The 17,754-nt window shown below is 44.4% G+C and overlaps 1 protein-coding gene across 4 annotated transcripts in view; it reads left to right on the top strand.

Annotated features, from left to right (window-relative positions):
• Positions 1-17,249, top strand: part of PANK1 (pantothenate kinase 1) — a 78,335-nt gene extending 61,086 nt beyond the window's left edge. For all 4 annotated transcript variants that reach the window (XM_073585890.1, XM_073585887.1, XM_073585888.1 and 1 more), the window contains 2 exons: positions 4,632-4,757; positions 12,638-17,249. In XM_073585890.1, the coding sequence (XP_073441991.1) occupies positions 4,632-4,757; positions 12,638-12,697 (186 nt within the window). In that variant the 3' untranslated portion in view covers positions 12,698-17,249. The remainder of the gene's footprint in view (positions 1-4,631; positions 4,758-12,637) is intronic.
• Positions 17,250-17,754: the final 505 nt, after the last annotated feature.

The raw sequence follows: 17,754 nt of genomic DNA, 5'->3' as shown, positions 1-17,754 counted from the left end.
ACATTAGTCCTGAATTCACTTGTCTATAAAACAGCCCCATTATATCCCAAATGAGCCAACAAGTGGTAAATGCTCCTTTCTAACTATCGGCCGATCTAAGGGTGTGTGCACATGTTGCGGATTCTGCTGTGGATCCGCAGCGGATTTAGCCCTGCGGATCCACAGCAGTTTCTGCTACGGTGTAAAGTACCATGTAAGGCAATGCAAAATGAAAACCGCAGTGCCCACGGTGCGGAATTTTCCGTGGTTTCAAAACCGCAGCATGTCATTTCTTTGTGCGGATTCCGCAGCCGTTCGGCACCTGCTCCATGACCGGTGTCAAACCGCAGGGAAAAATCACAGGCTAATCCGCAGAAAATCCACAGATAAACCGCAGGTCTTTTGTCCTGCGGATTTAGACAAATCCGCGCGGAAAATTCCGCAGCAGAATCCGCAACGTGTGCACACATCCTAAACAGGCAAGCAATCACATAACGATCTAGAAAAAAAGCTCTTGTTCGTCAGGTGCGATGATTTTTAAGTTGACTTATAAATCGTCTTTATTAGCAGCACATCACCCCTTGTAAATAGTGTACTGCCGAGAATATGATATTCTTTGGGCACAGAACAGCCATGTTAGCCCATTCTGTGCACATAGATTGTTCGCCAGCCTGTTGGAAAAGGCCAGTCAGCTTTCATGTAACCGATTGGGGTTCCTTAACTGCCTGGATTGTCCGGTCTACAAGGGCCATAAGTCTCCCAATAGTCTGCATTTTTAAAAAGCCTATGGTTAAAGGAAACCTGACAGCTGATTTATGGTGGCCGAATGACAGGCAGCATGAATTGGACCCTGGCTCTATTATTGTTTCACTCTGAAATGCTGCTGCTTTATGTACTTTTAAAAGCCGCATGGTGACAATACAGCTTGGATGACTAGTCCAGGAGGCTGGTCACTGGTGGCCTTTCCCAGCCCGGTTACCATTGGCTGACATGCACGTATGGAGAGGCCTGTCAGTCAAAGGAAGTGGGGCCGGGAGAATCTGCCAAGGACCTGACTCTGGTCCAGTCTTCCACATTTGTCTGTCCCCCTGGTATGGTGGTGCCCTGACTGCTGTGCTTTTTATAGGTTGCACATTGTATAATCATAGCTTTGTGGTATTTGGGCAAATTTTGAGTACGGTGCAAACACACAATACTCTGCGCCATATAAATGGCACCCAATGTGGATGCATCCTCGCAAGCCTAGTGTCTACACAAAGTATTCAAGCCTCCCGTCTATAAGTGTCCTTTTAAATTTATCAGCTTTTTAGGGATTTGTACCATAGCATGTTCTGCTTTCACACCATTTATTTTTACTTATTTTGTAGTATCTTTTTGTTGCTAGTTTTGTTGTGTGCCCATGTACTGTATATACACCAAACATCCATAACATTAAAACCACTAACAGGTTTAGTGAATGACATTATCTTATGTCGTCACATGTTGACGGGGATATACGTATATTAGGCAGCGATCAAACAGTTTTTGAAGTAGATGTGTTGGAAGCAGGAAAGTTGGGTAAGTGTAAGGATATGAGCAACTTTGGCAAGAGCTAAACTTTGACGGGTAGTCTACTGGGTCACAGCATCTCCAAGAAATGGCAGATCTTGTGGGGTCATCCTGGTTAAGAATGGACAACTGGTAATATAAAGACCCCCATACACATTAGATTAACGTCAGTTAGTCATCTAATGTGTTTGGTGGCCCCTTGACTCTTCTGACAAAAGATGATGTGGGGGTATTCGGTTCCAAGTCTGATTTTGGATGCCTAATTTGATAGTCCTCTACCAGAGGCTCTATTATAGAGAACACAGGAGTGCTAGGCCAGGCTGTGCGTTCCTGTGTATGGGGAAATCAGGAGAGATAGTGGAACGATTATTTGGCGGACAGCTATCTATTGTGTATGAAAGCTTAACGGGGTTGTCTGGGCTTAGGTAAAAATTCTGCAGTCACTCTGCACACTGCTGAATAGTGACAGTGTGCTGTGTGCACGCTGTCACGATTCCCCAATATTCCTGGTATGTAGGAGTGAATGACAGTGTGCTGTGTGCGCGCTGTCACGATTCCCCAATATTCCTGGTATGTAGGAGTGAATGACAGTGTGCTGTGTGCGCGCTGTCACGATTCCCCAATATTCCTGGTATGTAGGAGTGAATGGTTACATGACTACATGTGTGCGTTTTGCATACTGACTAGACTCATCTGCCTTCTCTTAATTCACTTCTTCTGAGAGAAGCTGAATGAGTCTAGTCGGCGGATGACCGGTATATAGTCATGCATTCACCCGCTCTCACTGGGAATACCGTAGAATCGTGACCTACCGTGCACACCACTTGCTGTCATTATTCAGCAGTCTGCAGACACACAGCGTCGGCTGACTTTTGTCCCAAACCTGGACAACCACCTTTAAGGGCGCAGTCAGACGGACGTATAAATCGGCCCGAGATCAGTGCACAGACTGGCCGGCGGCTCTCCCGACCTGAGTGTGACAGCTGCATAGAAATATATGAAGAGGTCACACTCTGGTCAGGAGAGCCGCTGGCCGGTCCTTGCACTTCATTCCAATCTCAGATTTATATGGCCACCTGACTGTGCCCTGTAGCTCATTAATATATGTGGTGAGTGGAGGCTGGTCCATCTGGTCCCATCTTACAGAAGAGCACAAATGGCTGAAAAAGCTATTGCTGACTATGATAGACATATTGCTTTGCAGCTTGCTGTGGATGAAGCTGCATAGTGCACAATATTTGTAAAATGTTATGGCTGATGGGTGTATATATGGCTACATATTACAGGCTTGTCAAGTGCTGACATCTAGTGGCCAAAAGCCCAGACTGGATAAAGGGAATCCCAGGAAAACCAGCAAGTAGGAGCTTCTTCTTTTTCTTATGGTTAGCTCACATTATCATACAAATCAGACGAGTGCAATGCAGATAAAAATTGCATTGCATTCTGATTAATGTTACTCAACGAGTCAGTGCTGGTCTGCAAATTTTTTCGAGGTCTGCTGTACATACATAATTTCATAACCCTCCTACATGTAATAAACTTGCATCCTTTAGTGCTTTTCATGAGTCACTGAAGTGTGTTTATCCTTGTTTAACCTAATAAATAATTAAAAAAACGCTGTGAGGTCCCCTCTATTTTTGATAACCAGCAAAGGTAAAGCAGACAGCTGGGGGCTTATAGTATCAGGCTAGGAAGGTCCCTATTTTTTTTTTGGCCTCTTCCCAGCCTAAAAATACCAGCCAGCAGCCACCCCAGAAGCGGCACATCAGATGCGCCAATTCTGGTACTCTGTGTTCACTTTCCTGATTGCCCTGGTGCGGTGGAAATTGGGGTTATAGGGCTTGGGGTTGATGTCAGCTGTGAATTGGTCAAAAACAAAGCTGGCACATAGCCCTGGTGTTAGTAATGGAGAGGTGTCTATCAGACACCCCCCATTGCTGACCCAATAATAAAAAAAAAAAAAAAGATAACAAGCACACACAAACATAAAAAAAAATGTATTTAAAAAAAGGCTTTCCCACACTTTCCCTGGTTCACCAGTTTATAAAAAAAAAAATATAAAAACCCATGCAGGTTTGATGTAGTCCACAAATGGAATTCTGAAAAACACAAAAAGTAATTTATCAGAAAATAAAAGGGTCCCAGGTGGGTCCGACATAGTCCAGGACTTCCCACGATGTTTCCCGATTCCATCAATAGTCGCCTATGGAGATTCGCACTGAGTCTTAATAGGCTTTTAGCAGCAGCCACTTCCGGCTCATTCTGCTAAATGTGCGAGACCCAGCGGCTCTGAACTGAACAGCGATGATGTCGGTCACTATACCACTCTGCAGAGTGAGGGTTTTTTTTTATACATTAGTGAACCAGGGAAAGTGTCAGGGAGTGTTTTTTTTTTTTTTTTTTTTTTTTTTTTTAAATAAAGTGTTTTTCATGTGTGTGTTGTTTGGATTACTGGGTTAGTAATGGGGGTGTCTGATGGCCACATCTCCATTACTAACCCCAGGGCTTGATGCCAGCTGTGATTTTGGACAATTCACAGCTGATATCAACCCTAATTGCCAACACATCAGAGCAATCAGGAAGAGTGAAAGCGAAACGACAGCATTGGCGCATCTAATGTGATGTGCCAATCCTGGGCTGGCTGTGGGCTGGTATTTTTAGACTGGGAAGGGCCCAATAACAAGGGACCTTCTCAGCCTAATAATATCAACTCTCAGTTGTCTGCTTTACCTTTGCTGGTTTCATACAATAGGGAAAGACCCCATGTCATTTTTTTTTTCATGTATTTATTTATTTGGTTAAAAAAGCCTAAACCACTGTAGAATAAACATTATACATACTCCATCTCGCTACCTCTTTTAACCGCTTCAGGGTTCAGAATCCCTGAAACGCGTAGGCCTTCCGAACTTTCCTTTCTTTTTTTATTTTACATGTGTACATGACAAAAATGTCTCTCTTAATAATAATTCTGGGGAGTGAGGTACCTCCATCTGAATTCGATGTCTGCCCTTGCATGACCGGCCATGTCAGAGATACCTCTGCTGCAATAACTGAGCTGATTAATCTTTGTTTTTTTAAATCATTTTGTATACCTCCATTTGTAGAACATTGACAGAGTGCTGTTTGTCGGGAACTTTCTACGAATCAATATGGTTTCCATGAAGCTGCTATCCTATGCAATGGATTACTGGTCAAAGGGACAACTGAAAGCCCTATTTTTGGAACATGAGGTGAGAGAAAGAGGAGTTTTAAAGTGATATTCTGCCCATATATAGTTATGGTAAATCCATAGTAACCAAATTAGTGAGTGTTCAGATTAATATGATCTTAGCCTGAACACCAGAACATAAGGTGTATCCAATCACAGGCTACAATCCCCGGCAAGCTAAGAAGCAGATGCCATTATATCCAGTCTATGAAAATACTTTTAAACGCATGTAGTTTTCGCTAAAGAAAACAGTAATATGGTTTTATTAAAAACTTTAAACTGCCTCTGTGTATTACAGTACATGGCAGACTGCAAGATCCATCATCGAGCTTGTTCTGGCTGCATGAACTATTACACTTATCTATCTTCTCCTGAACATGTTCTAAGCTGATTTATGACCATATCAAAGTTATCTATCAACTTAGAAGAACATTGAGGAGAAGAGGGATAAGGCCATGCTGTCAGAGCGAGCTCTGTGACAGATTCACTATTAACTTATTCTGCAGTCTGCTGTGTACCGTGATATATAGGGGCTATAGAAGCCAAAAAATCCCAATATTTTTCATGAAACTTTATTCTTTAAAAATACATTTTTATTAGTGTCAAATGACAAATTGCAGACACAATATTAACAAGTATAGCAAAAAATACGCCAGCCAAGGCCCAGCTAGAACAATGGTCTACCGGTGCTTTAGAATGGTCAAGTACACCTCAAAAGCCATACAGAGCATATCGGCGGGATATCCCATATAAAACAGTGATGGAGGTATATCCCCAATATATAATATTCCTGGAAAGGGTATCATGCAATTCTACAAATTAATGGTCTTGTATTAGTTCAGATATCAGTATAATCCTGTACACCAAATGAGTATAATTACACTAAATTTTCAAATTGATAGACATCTATAATGGTATTTGCCCACTCAATCTCAGCCAGCATACATGTCCATTGCATACGTAAGTATTGGTAGTTTACTCCTATTTCTAAAAATCTGAAGATTTTATATTACCTAAAGGCATGCAGACCACTCAAGTACACCAATCGCAGACATGTTGAAGCACGTTTCGCATCCCTGCTTCATCAGGAGTTAATTAATAGTAAAACCAAAAGGTATAAATAGTAACATATAACTAATATCTGTTTATATGTCACACGTTGGTGGGTTCTCTGCATGATGCTCCACCTCACATCCCTTACACGACAGACGAATGATGAAACGTCAGTACATCCATTGCCCGTTTGTTTATGGAACTGAAGAGTACGTTGATGCTCCACCATGTAGGGTAGGCAGCTCATGTGCTAAGCTCGCTGCTCTGTGTGAGTAACACGGAGAATTATATAGTTACATAGTTAGAATGAAATCTACAGTGGAGATGTTGCCTACTTTTGAGCTGCCAATACTAACCCAAAATAGTGATATATTTAGGATACAATACTTAGTGCCATCTATCTAGTCACTAATGATGTCACTTCACAGATATAACATGGATCACTCAGACAATAAAATAATATCCAGTAGCATAGTGGTCCATCTTAAATTACATATCCTATCTTTACCTAATCTTACAATATTGTGAAGGGTAAAATCCCTCTAAACTTAAAGTGTACCCATTATTTCACACAAAAGCTGTAGAAAAGCTTGGTTGTGTGGCTCTCAACCTCCACAACATGTTAAAATAGTTTTTGTGCACATACCAGTTGAATATTTCCAGGAACGGTGTCGATTTTTATGCTCTGTAACTTGCCATTCATTTTTCTTTCTTGAGTGGGTGGGTGGTTTTTCATTATCCACATCCTGCCAGCACTATTGGAGCTGGAACTTCCTTGCCCTTATTTCCTTGCATGCACTGTGTTAAATGGCTGGAGCAGAGCACTAGCAGAGAGACAAAGACCAAATTTCTTGCAATCTGTCTTTGTGTCTCTGCTTCTACAGAACCTCTTCACAATATATGATGTATATACATGTCATATGTCGTGTCTCCCCCTTTGATGCGAGCTCTGGCACATGAGAGCTGATTTGATCAGCTGACATGTGCCTCTAACATGTTAAATGGCTGATAATCTCTGAAAGCGGCATTTAACATTAGCACATATCAGTCCCCACCCATTGGCACCCATCAGATGATCGCGGGGCACCGATGGGTTGGCATGACAACTGGGAGTCTGCAGGAGACCCCTGTGGTTGTCACATATTTGGTATCCCTTAGATCAGAATCACCTAATCTATCAAAATATAAAAATAATTAATCTGATTGGTAAATGGCGTAACAAGAAAAAAAAATCAAAACTCCAGAATTACCGTTTTTTTGCTCACCGCAACATTGCAATAAATGGATTTTTTTGCCCCGTTTTCCAGTACATTATATGGTAAAATCAATGATGTCGTTCAAAAGTACAACTCTACACGCCAAAAACAAGCCCTCACATGGCCACATTGACGTAAAAATAAAAAAAAGTTATGGCTCTGGGAAGAAGGGGAGGAAAGCACGAAAAAATGGCCCGTGGGTGAAGGATTTAAACCTGAGGTACTGGACAGCAAGTTAGAAAGAAGGGAGACACATAGTGGCCTGCAGTTTGGAGTGAGTTTTCATGGGGAAAGGAATATACTTTTTAAAGGGGTTATCTGGTTCTTTTATATTGATGGCCTATCCTTAGAGGTTATTAACCTCAGATCAGTGGGGTGTGACACCCAGCACCGCCTGCATTCAGTGGTCCCGGTCAGGGCCGGTTTTAGACAAATTGGGGCCCTAGGCAAAATTCAAAGTGGGGCCCCCATGTCCATATAAAACACGTATGTGTTACTCCGATATCTGTGTCACCAGTGTTTTCAATCAGTGTGCCGTCCATGTGCCAGCCGTGTTTTTCCAGTATGGATAATGGAAATGAAATTACAAAGCTTCTCACATACTTTCCATGTTAAACACGGACGGCACATGTACGGCACACGGATGGCACATGTACGGCACGTTTACACGCACCCGTAGACTTGTATTGGCCCTTGTCATCTGTGCTGCTGGGAAAACACGGACATGAGTGCAGCACCGTAGGTCAAATAGGGGACACGTGTCATCGGTGAAAAACATGATAGTTCGTGTGAAGGGGGCTGTACAGTCACATAATAGAAAATATTAGCAGAATTGCCGTCTTTCTATCCTACCTCACAAACAGCAGAATAAAAAGAGATTTAAAAAAGTCCAACATGTCCCCCAACCTACTCTGCTAAATCCCCTCTGGCTCCGTGGCTGATGGTTATTAGTCACTTTGCAGCTATAATATAAGGTGCAGCCACAAGACCCCTGCAGCCCAGTGCTAAGACCTCCAGAGCCACAAGACCCCTGCAGCCTAGTGCTGAGACTGGCAGAGACCCCTGGAGCATCAGTGCTGAAGCCCCAGGGGGGTTAACCACCATTTGGTGGTTCAGTCCCTCTGTCCTTGTTCACATTTACGTCACTTGACAAGTGGAAAGGTTTTAATACAAGAGGTAGGACTGTCCCACAAGGGTTGTCTTGACGTGGCGGGATGGCTTGTACATTCTTTTGTTCAAAATTATGTTTACTAAATACCCTTTTTATTATTATTATTACCTTCATGCAATTTTTCCAATTTATTTTTTAGTTTTTTATTTTAGGATATTTGTTTTTTTTTTGTTTTTCTAATTTTTACATTCTCAGAAAACCCCTGTAGTGTCTGTTCACACCCACCATTTTTGTTGCAGATTGATCTACAGTGTTGGCAGGAAATATTCTTGCTTTTTCGCAGCATTTTCACTTGCATTTTTGTGTCCCAGTCATTTGAATAGGGAAAAAATCCTGCAGAAATGCTGAAAGACGATGTGCAGCGGATTTATAACAAAAAGTCTCCTGGCCGCTGTTCGTGTCTGGCCGGCGTCCTCATCTGGCCGGCGTCCTCGTCTGGCCGGCGTCCTCGTCTGGCCGGCGTCCTCGTCTGGCTGGCGTCCGTGTCGGGCCGGCGTCCGTGTCGGGCCGGCGTCCGTGTCGGGCCGGCGTCCGTGTCGGGCCGGCGTCCGTGTCGGGCCGGCGTCCGTGTCGGGCCGGCGTCCTCGTCTGGCCGGCGTCCTCGTCTGGCCGGCGTCCTCGTCTGGCCGGCGTCCGTGTCTGGCCGGCGTCCGTGTCTGGCCGGCGTCCGTGTCTGGCCGGCGTCCGTGTCTGGCTGCTGCACTGGGACAGTGCAGAATAGTATAGTAGACTGCACTATTCCAAACAATGGGATATTAAGCCGTGTTCACACTGCGCTTCTGTTGTGCGTCCGAAGGCTCTGTCTGAATCCCTTTAAAATAGGATTTGCATAAATCCCCAACGGGGCCACAGACGGCACTGACACCAGCAGAGGTCAAATGAATTTGTTTTTTTTTCTGAAATTGACTGATTTATTTTCTTAGGCCGGGTGCATACGATCAGGAATTGGCAGCGCTTTGGACGCAGCACGTGTCCACTGCCAGCTCTTGAACGCAGGTGACTCCACATGTGATCACTGAACCATGCGGATTCACTGCGTCCAATTCATTGTACGGGTGACATTTATCGCATCTCCGCAAGATAAATAGACATGTTGTGATCTGGAGTGACGCACCGCATGTCCGTCTCGGCGGGTGATCCGTTGGTGTCTGTGCGCGCATAGTGGGCATGGGGTTTCTTGAGATCCCCTCCTCTATGATGTAACATCTGGACGCTGCACAGGTACACAGCATCTATTCCGCAGCATTTACTGACCATGTGCACCTACCCTCAGAATCTGTGTTTTTTTTCGTCTAAAAGTGTCCACATTTCTGTGCCTGTTGGAACACACGGACACGTTCAGATAAAAAACATCACATGTGGGATTCATGTGAGCTCTATTCCTGTCATTGCAATCTATGGCTCTATAGGGAATTCAGGCAAATCCCACCGGGAGCAGTAAGGAAAGACAGTGTGAACAGGCTCTAATGTAAGACCCAGGCATCAGACATAAACTACAGATCCCCATTATGGCGACACTAGAGTTACAGAACTATATATGCAGCACATATACACAGATATACATGTACACACATCATATATACTTTATAAATATAGAAACATACACTATATAAAAAGTATATACACTGCGCTGTAAAAAATGAATAATATACAGATGCATACAGTGTGCACAAGCACATATATAAAGTGTATACACAAACATTCAGTTAATATACAGTATGCTCACATACATATACAGTTTATTTATAATTACACAATATACTGCACACATGCAGTATACAAATATAATATGCATACTATATACTGTATGTACGTGTGTGTGTGTTGTAGCGTACCTATTAAGTGTGTTGGGGGACACTCGCTTGGCACGGGATTAACATAGACGGGCACAGTTTTGCACATAAAACAATTTATATCGGTGTATTTTACACAGCCTAAATCCCACGGTTGGCCCTTTTGCACGTCACAGGCCTACCACCATCCATAATATTTCAACATATGGCTTTAACTTGTAGTCCCTAGACACACTGGACCTCTCTACATCCAGTGACCGTGGGCGACCGTACGCCACAGAGTTCATCAATGTTCATAGAACTCTACAAGCACCAACAGTCTTTGGAGGTACCTTACAGGAGCGCCTGCTCCAGACGCCGACTCCTTGTCAATTTTCTCTCTCCCCCAATGCAAGGCTGTCACAGACTCTGCTCACACATGGCCTCAGCGGGTTCTATTCGGGACGTCGTCCCCCCACCTGGGACCGTCCAACACAGGCCTCACAGGGTGCTATTCAGGGATCCAATCCTATGGCCAGGACCTCCCAACACACCGGCCTCGAGGTCCAAGGCCTCAGAATGTGCTCTTCAGGAAGTTAGCAGCTCCCAACACACCGGCCTCGAGGTCCAAGGCCTCATAATGTGCTCTTCAGGAAGTTAGCAGCTCCCAACACACAGGCCTGCCAGGACCTTGCACTCTGACACTTAGGTTCAAAACACACGACCTTGTGACCAGACTTCAGTCACATTATATATCCCAAACCACCCCCATAAGTGGGCGGTGTATGTGTGGCTAGTCGATCCCGCCCAGCTCTCCGACTAGCCCTATAAGCCCCCCTTATAGGTAAATAAACTCATTGACTACAAGTCCCAGCTCAACAACATCATTTTTGGGCTTACGGTGCAGAGGACCTCTGCGACACATACCGGCCATTTACAATCATGCCTGTCACTGTTTCACCATCACAATCAACTAAACGCCTGCATGCATATCCTGAGGAGCACATACAGTGCCCTCTAGCTGTAACAGGGGTCACTGCATCAGAGTTTGTATATATGTGTGTGTGTGTGTGTGTATATGTATGTATGTATATATATATATATATATATATATATATATATATAATTGTGGTGTAGTTACCACTATGTCAGCTAGGGGGCGCTGTGTGGGTGTCCCAGGACGGGTGTACAGGCACATTCAGTGTGGTAACAGGAGCAGGGTCCTAAATGACCATTATGGGTCTCAAGGTGGGTGGCCTTGGGATGCAGGCTCCAGGGTGTATTGATCAGCAGAGGTACTGCTGATCTTTCTGTTACACTGTGTCAGGGAAGCCTGTGTGTGTCTATACAACCTTTAGTGATGTCATAGCCATGTGATCACCTGTGGGTGTGGTTACAGGGCTATGTAATTGAGGTGTTTGGCACATGTGAGAGAGTGTGAGAGGGAGTCTGTCAGAGTGTGGACAGACTTCCATGTGTCCAGGTGGGACACTACAGAGAGTGGCCTGTGTGCTAAGGAAGGAGAAGCCTTCCTGGGTCTGCGGCTGCAGATAGAGCGCTGCTCTGGACATCGCCCTGGCCTATGTATATTAGTTGTATATGGGGAGGACTACACCTCCCAGCATGTGCTGAGACTCTCGGTCCGAGTCTGAAGCCACGGACGTTTATGTTCTTTTGTGCCTAAGCTAGAGGCTATTTTGGTGATATGCTGAGTTATGGTTTCTGGAGCAAATAAACCTCATGAACTTTGGGAAGAACCTGCCTCATGATTGTCTCCCGCTGCACCTGAGCGAGTCACATCCCTACAAAATATATATATTTTGTATACATATACATGCACCACAGATATACAGAGTCATACTATATACTGCATATATTCACGCATACTACATATACAGACACACACACTGTATACTGCATATGTACACACAGATACACATATACTTACCAGGTTCTGCGGCTTCACTTGTACAGATCCATTCTTAGGACAGTGCTAGGAGTGGATAAGAGACACACAGGGTTGCGGGCATCTTCCTGGCTGGCCCGGCTCTGACCTCTGTCTGCTGTGCTGCAATCAGCCCCTCACTCTGAACATCTAACCTGACCTGACTGCAGGGAGAAAGAGAGAGAGGGGGGGGCTGCAGGGGTGTATGTGAGAGATGCTCCGGGACTACAGAGGATGCATTATTCACTGCTGTACACCCTCTGGTCACTTCATAAAGGGGCTGCAGACACAGGGGGCGCCCTTTGTAGGTGGGGGCCCCTGGCTTTTGCCTGGTCTGCCTGTCCCAAACGCTGACCCTGGTCCCGGTGCTAATGGCAGCTAGATGTTAGCAGACTACAAGAGCGTATCTCCATCAATTGTATAATGACTGCAGCGAGGTAGTGCAGATCCACCCTGGTTCATTTGAATAGAGGCGGATGTGGCATACCCAGACACAGCCACTATATGGTTGACATAGCTGAGCTGTGCAGCGCCGCAGCTAATCACATCCGGTCTATGTTGATAGGTTATCAGTATAAAAGTACTGAAAAACCCCTCTGAATAAAAGGATTTGCACATTGCTTCTTTTGCAAAATATCTATTAAATGCGATCTAGTTACCTGAAAGTACAGTGCAGTGAAAAACTTATATATTTGTGTATTACAGGGTTACTTCGGGGCCGTCGGTGCCCTGCTGGAGCTTTTCAAGATGAATGACGATCATTGAAACAAGACCCTGCATATCCAATGTCTGTGCTGCTCATTGTTGGAGAAGACCCTTCCTTCTAGAAGACACATAAAGCCATTTTACACCTTCATGTTTTACTCTGTAAATAGTTTTGACTCCTCTTAAGTGACACTGAGAGACTGTGTGTATATATATATATATCTGTATATTTTACTGTAAAAAAACAAACTGTGCAACAAGGCCAAATGTTCTGTAGTGATCGGGAACTAATTGTAATGCAGTAATTCTTTATATTTATTTTGATGTAAATAGCCTTTTAATCTGCCCTTTGTGTGGGGCTGCTGCAGGTACAACTATAGATCTAATTTATGATTTTACATCTTTTAAGCTAGTCTGAAGCGAGTCTAATCTGTACTTGTAAAGGACGTGTATGACAGCGCAATGACATCACATAGTCATTTCCCATTGTGGGACTGTGCAGTGGGGCATTGGGGCATTACTAGAAAACTTGGTAATATGTTTACTGACAAAGCTCCAGTACGGCAAAAATTCCTTTTAATCCTGCATATATTGGACCTGATGAATAACAGGGAATAGTCATCAAAAACAACCTACTGTTTAAATCAGGTTTTTATTGTGCATGTATGTTTTGTTTTTTTTTTATCCCATATCACAATCTTTATTAAAAAAAAAAAATCTTGCTTTTTTCACACTGGCAATTATTTCCAGAAGTTAACATGTACATCAGCAGCAATAGAAGGGCTCGCACCTTACTCCATTGCATTGAAGCATCTATTGAGCGTGTGCAAAGGTGATTGAGAAGGATGGGGATGCAGGATCAGCTGGGACATCACCTATCGTGGTTGGTGGATCATGTATAATTAGCAGTGTATTGAGACATTACTTTTCACTGTACTCCTGTCTGTCATGGTAATGAAACTGCTGAAAATTATTCTGTAGAGAAGTATAATTCTCTAGTAATCCCAGTGGCAAGATTTAAAATTTCTAAAAAACGTTTAAAGCAGATCATGATATGAAAAATAAATTAAAAATTATAAGGTACATTTAACATATAATCCTGATTTAAACAGTGGGTCTTTTTGTCTATTAGAAATTCCATTTAAATGCACATAAAGTATGCAAAATTGACTGAAAAGATCCTGTTAATTCTCCTGACATGTTTGTTTTAGTTAATTTTTCCTCTGTTCTTCCTTTTGGAAATCTTTGAAAAACTTGATAACTGGGTGTCACCTAACCCTCTATCAGTAGGGGGACACGATCCAGTCAGTGCTGAACAGATGAGAATATTTAGAGACACAACCCTAGCAGACTGGAGCCCCCCAGGACACAACATTAGGAGACTGGAGCCCCCAGGACACAACCCTAGCAGACTGGAGCCTCCAGGACACAACCCTAGCCGACTGGAGCCCCCAGGACGCAACCCTAGCCGACTGGAGCCCCCAGGACGCAACCCTAGCCGACTGGAGCCCCCAGGACGCAACCCTAGCCGACTGGAGCCCCCAGGACGCAACCCTAGCCGACTGGAGCCCCCAGGACGCAACCCTAGCCGACTGGAGCCCCCAGGACGCAACCCTAGCCGACTGGAGCCCCCAGGACGCAACCCTAGCCGACTGGAGCCCCCAGGACGCAACCCTAGCCGACTGGAGCCCCCAGGACGCAACCCTAGCCGACTGGAGCCCCCAGGACGCAACCCTAGCCGACTGGAGCCCCCAGGACGCAACCCTAGCCGACTGGAGCCCCCAGGACGCAACCCTAGCCGACTGGAGCCCCCAGGACGCAACCCTAGCCGACTGGAGCCCCCAGGACGCAACCCTAGCCGACTGGAGCCCCCAGGACGCAACCCTAGCCGACTGGAGCCCCCAGGACGCAACCCTAGCCGACTGGAGCCCCCAGGACGCAACCCTAGCCGACTGGAGCCCCCAGGACGCAACCCTAGCCGACTGGAGCCCCCAGGACGCAACCCTAGCCGACTGGAGCCCCCAGGACGCAACCCTAGCCGACTGGAGCCCCCAGGACGCAACCCTAGCCGACTGGAGCCCCCAGGACGCAACCCTAGCCGACTGGAGCCCCCAGGACGCAACCCTAGCTGACTGGAGCCCCCAGGAAGGCCACCTTAATCCTGTTACATTGTTGGATTTGGAATGCTTTTGGTTTTGTGAGATCTCAGATTATATTGCAGCTTTTTGCTAGAATATCAGATTGATATCAGAATATTAGTGTCATTCTACTTGATCTGAATGAGAAGACTGTAGGTACATGCAAGAGACATTGAGTAACGTCAATGACATGCCTCCTCCCCATTTTAATATGTCCCAGAAGGTTTTTTTTTTTTTTTTTTTAGTGGTCCCACTAAAAGTGCTGCTAAAGCTATGTGCTGTCATTTAAAGCCTGTCATACTCCCATATAAAAAAAGCTACCTTACCGATTTTGCACAGTGATTGACATTTCCTTCAGAACACTTTTTATTTTCCTCAAAATTAAGTTTGTTTTCACTTTTTTTCACTTTAATTTTTCATATTTTTTTGGGACATGAGCATTGCCTGTGCCTTTTTGATAAATATATTTGTGATGCTTAAACTCGCCATCGTGAGTGATTTTAAAGCTGGAGCTATGAGACATCTCTTGCCGCGACACAGGTCATGCTTCCAGAAGTCGCTACGTGTCAGTGAATGGGGTAAAAATGAGACCCCTTGAGTACCACAAAAAGCGAGGCACAAAAAATCTGACTTTGCGTTTCGCTTCCTAGGTTGCTGGACCCTTAGGAGCGTAATGCAACTTTTTTCGCCTGCATTACACGCACATGTAGCAGCGTGTCATAGTGATCTTTGGCCCTGAGACTTTGTCATGGCCAAAATCTCGATGTAGCTCAAGCCTGACACTACATTATATTCTGTAAGATAGCTGGTCTGACAGGCAGTTGATGTATAGACACTTTCTGCATCATAAGCCAAACTAAGCGTATCAGTGGGCTCAGAGTTCATGGTGGTTTGGTGCAAGATTTACTCCCCCTCATACCCTGTAGCATGAAATAGATTCTTCAGAAGTTTCCAATTGCCAATATTTAAGTGGAAGCTAAACTTCTAAATTTCTTCAGATTTTTTTGATGGTCTGGGTCTTAAAACCCCTTCTGATTGCTCAAAGAGGCAGAAGAGTTCAACTTATCTTCGGCTCAAATTATAGACTTTCTGACGAGCCGACACACCTCTGTGTTTGGCAAATCATTAACTGATTGCTTCTGCCCCTTGTTTTGAGTGGTTGATGGGGGTCTTAAGACCACTGATGAAAAAAATTATTTCAAAGCTGGGTTAGGCTAGTTTCACATTAGCGTATGGAGGAGCTGCGGACTTCCTCCGTGAAGCTCCGCCCCCTGCCGCGCCTCCTCCATTCAGCTCCGCCTACATCCGTATGCGTCCTGCGTACCCTATCTTTAGCATTGGGTACGCAGACCATGCCGCTGTATGCAGATGCCTCCGCATGCGTCGTTTTGACGGTGCAGCGACCAGCGCCGAATGCAAAGTCTTGCATTTTGGTGCAGTCGCGGCACCTTCAAAACGACACATGCAGAGGTATCCGCATACAGCGGCACGGCCTGCGTACCCAATGCTAAAGATAAGGTACGCAGGCCACATGCTGACGTGGGCGGAGCTGAATGGAGGAGGCGCGGCAGGGGGAGGAGCTTCATGGAGGAAATCCGCATCCCTCCGCAGCTCCTCCATACGCTAGTGTGAAACTAGCCTTACCCTCCAATAATGCCCATACTCCCTTCAAGGACCTCAGCTGAACCAGCCAATTTTGGCAGAGTAGACCAAACATCTAGTGTGTATTCGGGGGTCCCAATGCCGCCCAACAGTAGATAAGGGGGAATAGAAGAATCTTCTCACATGTTGGATTTCAGCATGCTGAAAAGTGTGTTTTAATGCCAGATAATCCTGGACTAGAGCTGCCTGGCAGCAGTCACCATCTCCCCTCCCCCCCTCGGCGTGCAGCCTCCTGGCTCTGAGCACTCGTCTTTGATAATGGCAGAATTGAAATGACTTGAACTCATTCATGGGAGATTCTGATCTGCCATTATATGTCCATGGTCTCGTTTGTGTTTTTTTTGTTCGTTTTTTTTAAACTGCTGTATGGACAATTTTTTTAATTTAATCTGACTTCTAAAGTTTTATTTTCCATAAGACGCAAATAACGTGTGTAATAATACGGTTCTTATGTACAAATGGTACAGAATTTTGTATAGAAGAATTTTGTGTCTTTAAATGACAGAAATGGTTTGCCTTATTTTTTTTATTTTAGAACTTAAACTGATTTTTCTTAGAAAACTGGAAATTAATGCTTTATTATAGTCTGTAATGTGTTTTGCAATATCCTGTTAGTTTTCAGTGGCCGACAATTTGAATATTCCAATTGGGGTAATTACATTAATCTGTTGATACTGAGCGTACGTTTCATTGTGTCAGACTATTTGAAAACTGTTAATTGTAAAAATTTGTAAATTTCATGTCATTGTTTTCATCTCAACATAATAAATAATTGCCTACTGTCTCTTTAAATAAAATTTGCAATGTTTTAAGGTTGTTTTTCGTGTTTTTTTTATATAGTGTGAAGTAGTGTTACAAAAAAGGTAAGACATATATATTTAAAGGGATTTTCCAATGGCACCATATTGATGATTTGTCCATATGGGATCAATGGGAGTCCAACACCAATGACCCCAACTGATGAGCTGCTTACTCCGGTGGCGGCTGGATGTAAGAACATGGAACAAAGCTGCAGAGCTCAGCTCCATTCAACAGCAGAAAGCAAATAGCTTATTGGGTGGGAGGTCCAGGGTGTTGGACCCCCCCCCCCGATCTCATATTGATGACCTATGGATATGTCAACCATTATGATGTAAATGGACAAACCCTTTAAAAGGGATTTTTCCCACAGAGTACAATTAATAGATCTTGGCATAAAAATAAGTTCCCCATTGAATGTGTTAAATGTTTCTGTGCTGAGATAATCTTATAAATGTGCCCCTGCCGTGTACTGTGTAATGGCCGGGTCTGACTGTACAGGAACATAGTCTGATCATA

Source organism: Dendrobates tinctorius, unplaced genomic scaffold (assembly GCF_039654945.1).
Source record: "Dendrobates tinctorius isolate UK_male_01 unplaced genomic scaffold, ASM3965494v1 ptg000089l, whole genome shotgun sequence".
NCBI lineage: Eukaryota > Metazoa > Chordata > Amphibia > Anura > Dendrobatidae > Dendrobates > Dendrobates tinctorius.
This window is presented reverse-complemented; position numbering and strand designations above follow the sequence as displayed.